Consider the following 15,210-nt stretch of genomic DNA (forward strand, 5'->3'; position numbering starts at 1 on the left):
TTGTTAAACAATCTATTGAAATAATAAATTGTTTGTTGTGATTTTTTGAATAATTTAAATTTGCTAATTATTTTATTATAACTGTTTTAATAAATATAAAACATTTTGTTTTAATTCGTATGGACATGGACATTATATTCTTGTCTATAGTCTTGTCTAAAGTCTAGTTTATAGTCTTATCTATATTCTTGTCTATAGTCTAGTCTACAGTCTTGTCTATAGTATTGTCTATAGACTAGCCTATGGTCTTATCTATTGTCTTATCTATAGACTTGTCAATAGACTAAAGTTTAGTCCATAGTCTAGTTTAGTCTAGTCGATAGTCTAGTCTATAGTCTAGTCTATAGTCTAGTCTATAGTCTAGTCGATAGTCTAGTCGATAGTCTAGTCGATAGTCTAGTCGATAGTCTAGTCGATAGTCTAGTCGATAGACTAGTCTATAGTCTAGTCGATAGTCTAGTCGATAGTCTAGTCTATAGTCTAGTCTATAGTCTAGTCGATAGTCTAGTCTATAGTCTAGTCAATAGTCTAGTCGATAGTCTAGTCGATAGTCTAGTCTATAGTCTAGTCTATAGTCTAGTCTATAGTCTAGTCTATAGTCTAGTCTATAGTCTAGTCTATAGTCTAGTCTATAGTCTAGTCTATAGTCTAGTCTATAGTCTAGTCTATAGTCTAGTCTATAGTCTAGTCTATGGTCTAGTCTATAGTCTAGTCTATAGTCTAGTCTATAGTCTAGTCTATAGTCTAGTCTATAGTCTAGTCTATAGTCTAGTCTATAGTCTAGTTAGTCTAGTCTATAGTCTAGTCTATTGTCTAGTCTATAGTTCTAGTCTATAGTCTAGTCTATAGTTAGTCTATAGTCTAGTCTATAGTCTAGTCTATGGTCTAGTTCTATAGTATAGTCTATAGTCTAGTCTATAGTCTAGTCTATAGTCTAGTCTATAGTCTAGTCTATAGTCTAGTCTATAGTCTAGTCTATAGTATAGTCTATAGTCTAGTCTATAGTCTATCTATAGTCTAGTCTATAGTCTAGTCTATAGTCTAGTCTTAAGTCTAGTCTATAGTCTAGTCTATAGTCTAGTCTATAGTCTAGTCTATAGTCTAGTCTATAGTCTAGTCTATAGTCTAATCTATAGTCTAGTCTATAGTCTAGTCTATAGGTCTAGTCTAGTCATAGTCTAGTCTATAGCTTAGTTCTATAGTCTAGTCTATAGTTTAGTCTATAGTTTAGTCTATAGTCTAGTCTATAGTCTAGTCTATAGTCTAGTCTATAGTCTATTTTATAGTCTAGTCTATAGTTTAGTCTATAGTCTAGTCTATAGTTTAGTCTATAGTTTAGTCTATAGTCTAGTCTATAGTCTAGTCTATAGTCTAGTCTATAGTCTAGTCTATAGTCTAGTCTATAGTCTAGTCTATAGTCTAGTCTATAGTCTAGTCTAGTCTATAGTCTAGTCTATAGTCTAGTCTAGTCTATAGTCTAGTCTATAGTCTAGTCTATAGTCTAGTCTATAGTCTAGTCTATAGTCTAGTCTATAGTCTAGTCTATAGTTTAGTCTATAGTTTAGTCTATAGTCTAGTCTAGTCTATAGTCTAGTCTATAGTTTAGTCTATAGTTTAGTCTATAGTCTAGTCTATAGTCTAGTCTATAGTTTAGTCTATAGTCTAGTCTATAGTTTAGTCTATAGTCTAGTCTATAGTTTAGTCTATAGTTTAGTCTATAGTCTAGTCTATAGTCTAGTCTATAGTCTAGTCTATAGTCTAGTCTATAGTCTAGTCTATAGTCTAGTCTATAGTCTAGTCTATAGTCTAGTCTATAGTCTAGTCTATAGTCTAGTCTATAGTCTAGTCTATAGTCTAGTCTATAGTCTAGTCTATAGTCTAGTCTATAGTCTAGTCTATAGTCTAGTCTATAGTCTAGTCTAGTCTAGTCTATGTCTAGTCTATAGTCTAGTCTATAGTCTAGTCTATAGTCTAGTCTATAGTCTAGTCTATAGTCTAGTCTATAGTCTAGTCTATAGTCTAGTCTATAGTCTAGTCTATAGTCTAGTCTATAGTCTAGTCTATAGTCTAGTCTATAGTCTAGTCTATAGTCTAGTCTATAGTCTAGTCTATAGTCTAGTCTATAGTCTAGTCTATAGTCTAGTCTATAGTCTAGTCTATAGTCTAGTCTATAGTCTAGTCTATAGTCTAGTCTATAGTCTAGTCTATAGTCTAGTCTATAGTCTAGTCTATAGTCTAGTCTATTTAGTCTAGTCTAGTCTAGTCTATAGTCTAGTCTATAGTCTAGTCTATAGTCCAGTCCATAGTCCAGTCTATAGTCTAGTCTATAGTCTAGTCTAGTCTATAGTCTAGTCTATAGTCTAGTCTATAGTTTAGTCTTTAGTCTAGTCTATAGTCTAGTCTTTAGTCTAGTCTATAGTCTAGTCTATAGTTTAGTCTATAGAAAGTCTTATCTTGTAAAATATTAAAAAATTGTTGAAAATTTTTTTAATTTTTGTGAAATATTGAGTTTATGTAAAATATATGAATATTTTATAAAATTTTGAAATTTTATTAAAATAATTAATTTTTGGAAAATTGGGAATTTTATAAAAATATTAAAATTTTGTGAAAATATTGAAATTTTTAATTTTTTTTTTTTTTTAAATTTAAAAAATATCAATATTTATAAATTTTTTAAAAATATTAAAATTTTATAAAATTTAATCTACTTTTGTAAAAAATTGGTATTCTTCTAAAAAATATAAACTTTGATATTTGGCAAAATATTGAATTTTTTTAAATATTTATTTATTATGCATTTTTATGCAAATTAATTTTTATAAATTAAAAATATCTGTGAAAGAGACAAGTCAACATTCTTCTATGGAACATTTCTAGAACTTGTTCATCCATCAATGAATTATATTTGAAATTGTTGTTTTCAGCACTAAGTTCTGAGGAACTTAATGCACAACAACAACACCTATGGAACAGATCTGAAACAGTAATTTATGTTCTTAAATTTGAATTTTTTTTTATTCAAAATTTTCAATCTCCACAAAGTTCTAAAAAAATTTTAAATTGAATTGAAAATAAAAGCTATTCGCAACCATACCATAGAACTGATTCCTAAAAGGAACTCTTTAGAAATCCTTCAAAATCTCAACAATGTTCGAAACATATGAAGTGTTTATGCTTTCACACGTTCTATCACTCTAGTAATGACATGACCAGTTCCAAACTTGTTATTTAAAAACGATTTTTTCTGTAAATTCAACTTCCATAAAATTATTAAAATATATCCTGCCATTTGATCTCTATATCAAAAATAAACACATACCAATTAAATTAATTAAAATATAATTCTAATTAACACTACAACAAACATTTGTATTAAAAAATTTTAAAATAATTATTTAAGAAAATAAATATGTAGTAGTATTAAAATTAATTAAAAGAAGGAAAAAACTTAAAAATAAACTAAATATAATAGGAAAACTATTTATTATTCACTATTCGTAAACTCTTCAATACTAATATGTTGAGCCTGTAACATACTGTAGAAGAGGGAATTTGTATTAGAAGCCAATTCTTGTGGTGAGCCCTGCTCTTTTATTTCAGCCTGATCCATTACAATAATACGATCCATATTGTGTAGGCCATTCAAACGATGGGCAATAAATATTACTGTAGAACTTTTGAAGGATGAGCGCAATGCCTGATGCATGGCAAATTCGGTATCGTTGTCCAGATTCGAAGTGCCCTCATCTATACAAATAACTTTGGAATTTTTAAGTAAAGCTCTGGCTAGGCACAATAATTGTTTTTGACCAGCCGATAGATTAATGCCGCCCCTATCAAGCTTGCCGTCGAGACCACCTAAAGATTGCACTAGGTAGGTGGCTGCTGAACAGTTGGTAATAGCATGCCAAATTTCCGAATCATAGTATGATGAACGAGGATCAAGATTTTCGCGAACAGTACCCTCGAAAAGAAACGGTTCTTGTGGTATAATGCCGATACGATCACGCAAAACACTTAATGCTAAAGTTTTCAAATTTACACTATCCAATGTAATCTCGCCTTTACTTAAAGGCGCTATTCTCATTAAGGCCGCTAATATAGAAGTTTTACCAGCTCCAGTGCGTCCCACTATAGCTAAACGCTCAAAAGCTTCTGTTTTAAAATTTAAATTACGTATAGCGGGTGATAAATGTTCCCTATAGGAAAGCTGGACATTTTTAAAGCTTAAAGCTCCTTGGGTAGGCCAACCAAAGGGAGGATTTATACAGCCTTCAGCATTTTCTTCTCCCTCTAATTGTAAATACTGTTCTATACGCTCAACAGCCACCAGTTCTTGTTCGGTTTCGGCCACTGCATTGAGAACTCCTCCCAATATGTGGGTAATACTTAAAGCGTACGATATGGCTAAGCCTACTAGACCAGGATTAGTGGCATGAGCTGAAGTAATGGCTGCCAATATGCCAGCACCACCCACCAAGAATGCACCCAACAACTGCAAACGTATGCTCAACCAATTTTGTGCAGCCGAAGAAGTCAATTGAGCCTTAATACTTTCCTCCAACTTGGCATGAAAGTCACGTTGGAAACGTATACTTACACGCATTGTTCTAATAGTGACTAGACCCTGTAAGGTTTCGGTAAAATGAGTGTATAGGGGCGACAAAGCATTGCTGGAAAGGCGTTTGATATCACGCGAGGCATGACGATAACGATGTTGTAAACTTAAGTATACAGGAACCATGGGTATGACAACTAAACTTAACCAAGGCATGGCATATAAACTAATAAATACTGAACCCACTAGACCCACAACTTGAGCCAATAAAATATTCAAAATAAAAGGCAGGGAATCATCGACAGTGTAGGTATCTGAAGAGAAACGATTTAAAATACGTCCCACTGAGGTGACATCGAAAAAGCTAAATTTAGCCTAGAATAAATATAAATGTTACAGGTTGCATAAACTCCATGATTTAATTTCAAACTTACATAGATTACTTTATTAACCAATTTGTCGTGAATATATTTGGCAGCCTTCAGGCCAGCAAAGGCAAATAGAAAAGCTCGAGCTAAAGTCATTAAAGAATTCGTTAAAGCCAATGAAGCAAAAATTGACAAATAATATGCTGTTGTATGACCAGCTGTTGTAGAATTGTTAGATTCTTTCCACCAGGATGGTTGTATGACACGATCCAGAGAATTATCGCTAGAGGTGTTATTATCCAATGTTGTATCGGTTACCCAATGAGCTAACCAAGCATCAGACAAATTACGTGTTACCTGCATTAGCACCACCGATAGAAGAACGATTAAACCTAATGGTGTTGTCACTGCTTTCCAATAGCAAGCAAATACATTCATTGACAAATTTCCATATTCTCTTGATTCCTGTAGATAACAGCAATTGTTATTTTATAAGAGGTTTAATGTCTTGATTTTCTAAATTTACCTCTAGCATAATGCTGTCGACACTTTTCTTCTCATGCGCCATTTGTAAGGCATCCAAATCAATAGATGCTCGTCTTTCATTCATATCAGCCTCATCGTTGGAATCTTCTAAACTTAAATCTATACTTTCTGACATGTATTCGCTGGGCGTTAATTTGCCGTTTTCAATGTGTAAGATCTGTTGATATAGATATTTCGCCTTTTACTTACTTGCTTACTTAATCAAATGTTTACCTACCTGATTGGCATGATAGAATAAAGTAACACTGCGTGTTACAATAATTCTTGTTTTATCTTTCAACAGATTTAATATGCAATGTTTAATAATATGACGGGCTACATGAGCATCCAATGATGCCAAAATATCATCCAACAAATAAACTAGAAACAAAAAAAATATAAATTGAACAATAATAATATAAACGCTATTACATACTTTTCTTATCTTGATACACTGCTCTGGCTAAAGCCACCCTAGCCCTTTGGCCACCCGATAATGTGCGACCATTTTCACCTACACCCACCAAATCCCCACCCAAAGTCGACAGGTCGTCATTTAAAGCGCAAGCAAATAAAACAGCTTTATACCATTTTTCATCGAAAGTACTACCCCAAACGATATTATCGCGTATAGTACCACGTTGCAGCCAGGGAGTTTGGGGAACATATCCAAAGCCTGTAAACGAAATTTATTATTTACATTATTTTAAAAAGTATAAAATCATCATACCTGAGGTAAAATCTTGTACACATATTGAACCATTTAAGCAATTTATACCGGCTACTATGGCTGCTATGAAACTACTTTTACCAGCTCCCACTGGTCCTTCAATACATACAAGTTCGCCCTGAAATTTTGCAATACAATTTATATATAAAAAATATACTTTTTTACAAATCCTATCAATTTCATTTACCTTTTTTACTTCCATATTAACATTTTCCAGTGTAAATGTTGTTGTCTGTACATCATCATCATTGTTAATCATGTCATATTCGAATGTGGCATCTTTGAATTGTAATACTACCGGTCGATCATCGACCGATGTCATGGAGCTTCCTTTCATTATGGGATCATAATAGGAAGAAAAGTCTAAATTTTCTAGCTAAAATAGAATTTTTTTTTACTAAAAATCCAATTTTTAATAAAAAATAGTATAATTTACAAAAAATGTTTTTTTTTTTAATAAAAATTTCTAGTTCAGTTCTTGTTCAGTTTTAGTTCAGTTCTAGTTCAGTTCTAGTTCAGTTCTAGTTCATTTCTAGTTCAGTTCTAGTTCTAGTTCAGTTCTAGTTCAGTTCTAGTTCAGTTCTAGTTCAGTTCTAGTTCAGTTCTAGTTCAGTTCTAGTTCAGTTCTAGTTCAGTTCTAGTTCAGTTCTAGTTCAGTTCTAATTCAGTTCTAGTTCAGTTCTAGTTCAGTTCTAGTTCAGTTCTAGTTCAGTTCTAGTTCTAGTTCAGTTCTAGTTCAGTTCTAGTTCAGTTCTAGTTCAGTTCTAGTTCAGTTCTAGTTCAGTTCTAGTTCAGTTCTAGTTCAATTCTAATTCAGTTCTAGTTCAGTTCTAGTTCAGTTCTAGTTCAGTTCTAGTTCAGTTCTAGTTCAGTTCTAGTTCAGTTCTAGTTCAGTTCTAGTTCAGTTCTAGTTCAGTTCTAGTTCAGTTCTAGTTCAGTTCTAGTTCAGTTCTAGTTCAGTTCTAGTTCAGTTCTAGTTCAGTTCTAGTTCAGTTCTAGTTCAGTTCTAGTTCAGTTCTAGTTCAGTTCTAGTTCAGTTCTAGTTCAGTTCTAGTTCAGTTCTAGTTCAGTTCTAGTTCAGTTCTAGTTCAGATTCAGTTCTAGTTCAGTTCTAGTTCAGTTCTAGTTCAGTTCTAGTTCAGTTCTAGTTCAGTTCTAGTTCAGTTCTAGTTCAGTTCTAGTTCAGTTCTAGTTCAGTTCTAGTTCAGTTCTAGTTCAGTTCTAGTTCAGTTCTAGTTCAGTTCTAGTTCAGTTCTAGTTCAGTTCTAGTTCAGTTCTAGTTCAGTTCTAGTTCAGTTCTAGTTCAGTTCTAGTTCAGTTCTAGTTCAGTTCTAGTTCAGTTCTAGTTCAGTTCTAGTTCAGTTCTAGTTCAGTTCTAGTTCAGTTCTAGTTCAGTTCTAGTTCAGTTCTAGTTCAGTTCTAGTTCAGTTCTAGTTCTAGTTCAGTTCAGTTCTAGTTCAGTTCTAGTTCAGTTCTAGTTCAGTTCTAGTTCAGTTCTAGTTCAGTTCTAGTTCAGTTCTAGTTCAGTTCTAGTTCAGTTCTAGTTCAGTTCTAGTTCTAGTTCAGTTCAGTTCTAGTTCAGTTCAGTTCTAGTTCAGTTCAGTTCAGTTCTAGTTCAGTTCTAGTTCAGTTCTGGTTCAGTTTTAGTTCAGTTCTAGTTTAGTTCTAGTTCAGTTCTAGTTCAGTTCTAGTACACATCCTAAGCCAATTCTAGAAATCATTGCTTTACATTTACACTTACATCCATTAACTCCTGAACCCGTTTCACCGAAATCCATGCCTCTATTAAACCATTCAGTACCCAAGGGAATGCATTCAATGGTCCAATAAGTAAATTCAGCAAAGCCACACTGGTATACGTTGTGGATGCTACCAAAGGATTTCCCATCCATACTGAAACACCAAATGTCAAAAAACACATAAGAACCGGTGTGGTAGCCCAAAAATAAACACACCAGGCATCTAAATATTTGCGTTTAGCCAAAAACTTCATTTCATCTTTACGAAAGTTTAAGATTTTCTTAATGAAAATATCTTCCCAAGCATTTAATTTAATTTGCTTCGCGCCCGTAATTGTTTCACTGGTAGCCGATATACGAGCATCTTTAGCTGTCATAAGACCTTGTGAGTAATGGCCAATTCGTTTGGCCAACCAACGATTAATGGGTATAAGAGCAGCGGCAAAAATAACACCCGCTATGAAGGCAGCTCCTAGTTGGGTGTACAGTAAATATAGTGTGGTAAACAATTGGAATGGTATGCTCCAGAATGAGTGAAAAGAAATGCAAGAATTGACAATGCGATCGGTATCGGTAGACATGAGATTTAATACCTCGGGACGAGCATTTTTTAAGCCGCGAGCTTCTAAAGCTTTACGATAAATAGCGCTTACCACGCCAATGCGCATTTTCATGCCAATCATTGACATGCGCCAATTAAAGTGACACGAGCAAAAGGTATCTGTAAAAAAGTAAAAGAGATTTAGTTACTTTAAAAATGTTTAGCACATGGTGGTACTTACATATCAGCTGGGTGCCAAATAAACCCAATGCATACCAGTAAGGTGCCCAATTAAAATTCTCTTCATTTGAATCATCTCTGGAATAACCTTGTCTCAATAAACCACCCAACAGCAAAGGCCCAGCAAAACTTGATATGTCAGCTATGAATCTTAAAATGCCAATCAAATAAAATTCCTTACCAAATGCTTTGTGTAAAGCCCAAAATAAATTCTTCGATCGCGATATACTAATCTGTAACTTTTCACTTATTCTTGGTATATTTAAAGCATCTGGTAAATCAAAGAGATCTTCAATGCGCCTTAAATTTCCAGCCACACCTTTTGAGATCAGAGGCCCTACCCAATGAAAATAGAATCTCGAAAAACAGTTTGCTTCATCTTGGGCATGTCCCAAATGAGCTTCATTGAAATCGAAATGAAAGTGTGTATAACGTGGCGATAATAGCGATGTTGTTTCTGTATTAGCATGTTGATAGCGGGCTGCTGTATAGGTTGCTTTACCATTCGGTATAAGTGTTAAACCATAACAAACATCGAGTAGTAAGGTAGCTAAACTCCATGGCCACCAATCAAAATGTCGACTAGAACGTAACCATACTGCATCTAATACAAATACCGCCAACCACATGACTATCATGACTAGAGGCCCTCTGTGACTTAGTTCACCGAAAGTGCGTGAAGTAAGGAGATAGCCTGTAGGAAATAGTAAAGAAAACATTAAGATAAAATCAATTAGAAACTTTAAATTTAAACATTGCTGATGTAAATATTAAAGTTTATTAGTACAACAAAGTTTATTTTAAATAATATTATTTAATAATATTATAAAACTTAGTAATAAATTCAAGTTTAAGGTGAATCCCCTTGCACTATTTAAAGAGCAAATAAATCAGATATGTATGTTATCAAGTATACAATTTAAATTAGACATGCTGGAATAATATAGTTTATGACAAAGTTTTTAACTAAATGCGGGATTTCACTTATATATTATTCTATTAACAACTTACCACTGTGCACCACCCACATAACACATTCCGTACAAACAACAAGTATATCGGCTGCATATAATCTTACACCCAAACGATAAAATTCAAATAGTTTTAATACCGGTAATGTAGCCAAAAGAATTGTAGACGCAACACGCAAATAAATGGCCCATAATTGTGTACGATCTCGAACTAAACATTTTGTATAAGCTCCAAAATGATATGCTGATATTGCCGCAAACAGCGTATAGATAGGTAATTGTAAAATAATTTCCTGAAAGCAGGGCAGCAAATCATTTGAATCACTAGCGAATGGCCGAACTCCGGTAGAGCAGAAATCTGACCAGTTCCAGCGTAAATTCCAGTCATCATACAAAATCATGTTTAATGAAACTTGAAAGGCAAAAGCAAATATGTTTTATTAACGTAACATTAATTTCATCATGATTTACTTACTATTTTTCAATGATTTTTTTATGCAGGTACTTTTTTATTTATTTTTCCATGAAAATATTTATTTTATTTTCTTTATTTTCATCCAATTTTAAACGCCCTTCTTTGTTGCTGATTTTAATACTCCACACACATTGTATACCGCATCGAATTGATAAAATGTTGTATATTATATGACTAATAACAGTTTTTTAAAATTTATTTATTTTTTTCCAATCGGGAGAATAAAAATCAAGTTAAACAAATTTAACACAGTATTTTGAATGCGTTCTCGTCGTCGTCGCATTTGTAAATCACAGAATAAATGAAAATATATTGAACAGCTGATAAAATATGACTGGAAATTCTGCGTGAAATTTGTTTTTGTTTTTTTATCGATGAACTACTATATTGATACAATAACAACAACTGTCATATGAATTAAAAACCAACAACAATAACTCTATGGTGAATGCAACGAAAATGCAGGTCAAAACAAATAGCGGAAAACTTGGAATATTTTTGTTTAGAATCAGTAGATGAAGTACAAAAATTAATTAAACAGTGGTATCAACTTAGTGATTTTAGTGTTATTATTTTAGTTGTAAATTAAAATTATGTTACAAATGATTTTTATTACTCAAAAGTGGAAGTAGTTCTTTTACGTAGTTTTGTATGTAAAAACACAATTTTGAAGTACCAGAACTTTGAAAAGAAAACGAGTGAACAAAAATCTTTACGTTTAGTATTAAAGGTGTTATTAACCCTCCTCCCCAAAATTGCTAGTTGGTTTAGAGATTCACATAGGTTTATAACGAATAAAAATAGAAATTTGTTTATATATTGTTTCAATATGAATCATTATTATTATATTATAATTTTTTTTAATAATTTACAATTGACATCACTGAAACATATATTACGTTATTTGTGTTGTTAATTATTTATGAGTGTCAGATATAGCAAAGAAGAAGAATTCTCCAGTAAAAATAAATCGATTTAGGAAAATTCTTAACAAAAATACGATAAATCATTATTACACCTATTAAATAATTACAAAATTCACTACAAGATCAAAGTTCAATTAATTAATAGTAAATTCTATATAAATATTTTGTTGTAAACAACAAATTTATAAGGAAAAAGTGTTGTATATGTTTGTGAACAGCGTATGAATCACGTCATTGTAAAACAAATGTATTAGGAATTGACCACAAGGATGCGTAATACCACTAAAGTAGAGGCATTAATAGAAAGTTGCCGCAGTGAAGGCAAATGGAAGAAAGTTATAGAATTAACAGATGAACTGAAAACTGGTTCGCCTAATAATGGTAAGTGGTAAAATTTTGATGAAGACTGGTAGAGAACTATGTCATTTTGTGTGTTTGTTTTTTTTTTACTTTATAGAATGCTTAGCCAACTTCTTGGTGGGCGAGGCCAGATTGGAAAGTTATTTAGAGAACAATTTACCGATTGAAAGTAATTTTACTAAAGCTAAAAATGATTTACAAGACGCTAGACGTTATCTTAACCTGGTTACGGGTGAAAATGGACAAAAAGCTGGCATTGCATTGGATGCTTATCTCCTACTGGCCAAGCTTTGCTATGCTTGTGGTGAATACGAAAAAAGTTTAGAGAATTTTATTAAGGCCGAATTAAATACCTTGGCCGAAAAAGAATTGACTTTGTAAGTGCTAAAACATAATTAAAATTGTTCTTAATGTTATTCTATCAATGCTTATAACATTTTAGACGCAGCCTTAAAATCTTGGCTGAATCGTATGCCATTAAAGGTCTATGCTTGGAAAATCAGACAGCGAAACCTTCATCAAAGTTCAAAAAAGCTGAAAAAGAAACAGAAATGGTAAGCAGTAAAAACTATATATGTACATAGGAGTTTTTTAACTTATTGCTTTCTCCTTTGTAAAGATCTCTTGTTTTGAACGTGCCACAGATTTGGGTTTGCTATACCTACAGGAACAGGATATAGCTGCATTTTCTGCTACGGCTAATAACACAGGCGGTTCCACCTTGGCAATTAATGCTAGTGTACAGCAATCTGCCAGTAATATGGCAATTAGTTCAACTATACCAGCAAATCCTTTGGAACTAAATAGACGCATGGGTGCTATACTGGAAACAGCTTTGCAAAGAGCACCTATAGTATTAATAAAAGCTGGTAAATTACAAGAAGCTATCGATCGCTATCGTACCATGTTAAATGCCATCGAAACAAAGACAACACAATCTTTACGTCTAACACTAGCCCGCCAACTGGCTGAAGTATTGCTGAGAGGTGTATCGGGAACTATTTATACAGCACCATTTCAAAAGAAACAGGGTACTAGTTCAGCTTTAAAATCTAGTGGTACCGCCAAGAAATTGTGGAAACCCCGGAAATATGCTGCCCGAAATCAATTTGTGCCACGTAATCAACAGGAAGAAACCATTTTATTACTACTAATAGCAGAAGCTTTAGCTGTACGTGATACAGTTTTATCACAAAGTCCCGAATTTCGTTTGGCGCGTACACATGCTATGGGTAATGCCACTGCTGTATATGATTTGCTAACATTAGCCACCGTACGTTGGGGTCTCATACAGCTGTTGAATGAATCGTTTGAAAAAGCTTTGAAATTTTCATTTGGCGAGCAACATGTCTGGCGTCAATATGGCATATCCCTAATGGCTGCTGGCAAGCATATGCATGCTTTAAGAGTTCTACAGGAAGCCATGAAACTAAATCCTGGTGATCATTTACCCTGTCTTTTGGCTGCCAAATTGTGTTATGAATCATTGGGCCTCATTAAAGAGGGTTTAGATTTTGCCCATCAAGCCCTTAAACGTGAGACTAAAGGTCTAAGACCTTCACGTTGTCAACTCTATGTGGGCATAGGCTATCAACAATTAGCCATTCAAAGTATGCTAAAAGCTGAACGTGAAAACTATCACAAACTAGCACTAGATGCTCTCGAAAAAGCCGTACAGAACGATGGCAATGATCATTTATGCGAATACTATTTATCTTTGCAATATGCTCTACTCAATAACATTCCGGAAGCCTTAACGCATATACGTTTTGCTTTAGCCCTACGTACCGAACATGCACCCAGTTTACATTTATTTGCTTTACTTTTAACCGCTTCACGACGTCCCCGTGAAGCTTTGGTTGTGGCCGAAGATGCTTTAGAAGAATTTCCTGATAATTTGAATTTATTACATGTCAAAGCCCACCTACAGCTACATTTACAGGATGCTGAAATTGCTTTAGTCACTGTGCAGCGTATGCTGGCAATATGGCGTGAATTGTATGAGGGTCAAGTTAATGTGGAAAACGAAGAAAAACACTCTGATACTAAAAGCATTGTATTGCATGTACCATCTTCGCAAATGTCTGATAAGGATTCAAGTAAGTTTTGTTATTTATAGACATACAGTTTAAAATTTGATTGAGATATAAGAGTTTAAAACCAAAAATAGCCACTTTATCATCTAAAGATTTTTGTTATATAAATAATTAATATTAAAATTATTTTTATGAATCACAGCGGTTATTTATATAATTATATCTAATTGAAAGAATTGAAAGAAAAAAGTTTTCAATAATACAATTTTTTATAAAAAGTTATTGAATTTCAAAAAAATTCCAAAATTTTTATTTAAAAATATCGGTATCAAAGCTATAAAAATAATTTTGGTTTTAAACTCTTAAAAATACTGACTAAGTTTTTGAAAATATAAAAAAAATTTAAATTTCGAATCATTTCATATTCAAAAAAGTGACCGAAAAAGTATTTTTGATCGTCATTCATTTGAAAAAATAAAATATATTGCTGCAACTTAAATATACATAAATTACCATTTAAACATGAAACCCCGAATTTATTACTGAATTTGATTTATCACAATCAATAGAAATTATTCTCCATAAATTAATCTCATCATCATCATACTAAACAATTCGTTTGTGACAAAAAAACAATACCAAGTCCCAAAGAAATATTCTTTGCTTTTTAAATATACATTTTAATCTTAATAATTTTTATCTTTTTTTTTTGAAAAAAAAACATAAATATTATTTCCTTATAATATTAAAATAAAAACGATATTTCGGATCATGTGTTATAAACATAAAACTGTAAGTTATTTATGTCTTCTGAAAAGACTAACAAACGTTTTTTACTTAATTCCATACAATTTTTTTCTTAACACTTTCTTACTTATTCTAAAGACAATTTGAGTACTAAACAAAAGCTACACTTTAATAATGCTTTCATATATTTATAACATATTTGAGAAAGTAAACCAACAGCAAAAAATCCCATTTAAAAAATATTTGGACTTCAGTAGGGATTGTTTTATTGATTGTCTGTAAAATACAATTTTACACATTTACAAATAAAAGTATTTAGTAGTGTTATGTAAATATTAAGCTTTGTTTCTATTTAACATTTTGTTTTTTTTTAATTTTATATAATATGTATTTGAAATTGTATGCATTTTGTTTTAACTTTCTAAACACCAAAAGCAATTGTCGTTATTTTTATAATTACTATCTCTTAATGCTTTTGAAGTAGTGTATATTGGCATTGAAAAAACATGTATTTGCAATTTAAATTTTAAAGATTCTGTTTATGCGGCTTCTCTGGCGGCAGTTTCACGGGTGGAACAAGCTTTAAGTGAAGCAGCTAGTTCACTGAGTTCTTTTACACCACGACCTGGGCCACAAAGACCCTGGATGATACAAATAAAGGTAGAGGAGTGTTATTAAATATAGTTTAATAATTAATATTAATGTGACGATATTTCAGATTTGGCTTTTGTTGGCAGATGTTTATTTGAATATTGAACAACCAGCTGAGGCTTTAAATTGTATACATGAAGCATCATCAATTTATCCATTGTCTCATCAAATAATGTATATGGTAAGGAAAACAAAATTTAAAAATTAGATAGGATGATAGATAGGTATATAGGATAGATAGATAGTAGATTAGATAGATAGATAGATAGATAGATAGATAGATAGATAGATAGATAGACAGATAGATAGATAGATAGATAGAATAGATAGATAGATAGAA

At 32.4% G+C, this 15,210-nt stretch overlaps 2 protein-coding genes across 2 annotated transcripts; one reads left to right on the forward strand and one right to left on the reverse strand.

Annotated features, from left to right (window-relative positions):
* Nucleotides 1-3,364: 3,364 nt before the first annotated feature.
* Nucleotides 3,365-10,505, reverse strand: LOC119609973 (multidrug resistance-associated protein 7). The gene is made up of 11 exons (XM_037965035.1): nt 10,151-10,505; nt 9,716-10,087; nt 8,706-9,398; nt 7,926-8,644; nt 6,372-6,560; nt 6,185-6,302; nt 5,891-6,130; nt 5,693-5,835; nt 5,456-5,632; nt 4,996-5,394; nt 3,365-4,936 (listed from the first exon to the last, which is right to left on the reverse strand). Exons 2-11 carry the CDS (start codon nt 10,074-10,076, stop codon nt 3,488-3,490), a joined length of 4,488 nt encoding a protein of 1,495 aa, XP_037820963.1. The 5' UTR covers nt 10,077-10,087; nt 10,151-10,505; the 3' UTR covers nt 3,365-3,487.
* A 579-nt stretch (nt 10,506-11,084) lies between these two features.
* LOC119609972 (tetratricopeptide repeat protein 7B) lies at nt 11,085-15,078 on the forward strand. The gene is made up of 6 exons (XM_037965034.1): nt 11,085-11,457; nt 11,534-11,813; nt 11,879-11,990; nt 12,056-13,535; nt 14,752-14,879; nt 14,938-15,078. Exons 1-6 carry the CDS (start codon nt 11,346-11,348, stop codon nt 15,076-15,078), a joined length of 2,253 nt encoding a protein of 750 aa, XP_037820962.1. The 5' UTR covers nt 11,085-11,345.
* The last annotated feature ends 132 nt before the right edge of the window (nt 15,079-15,210 follow it).

Source organism: Lucilia sericata, unplaced genomic scaffold (assembly GCF_015586225.1).
Source record: "Lucilia sericata isolate MDLA Ls3-8-SP2 unplaced genomic scaffold, ASM1558622v1 Contig001097F_arrow, whole genome shotgun sequence".
Lineage (NCBI taxonomy): Eukaryota > Metazoa > Arthropoda > Insecta > Diptera > Calliphoridae > Lucilia > Lucilia sericata.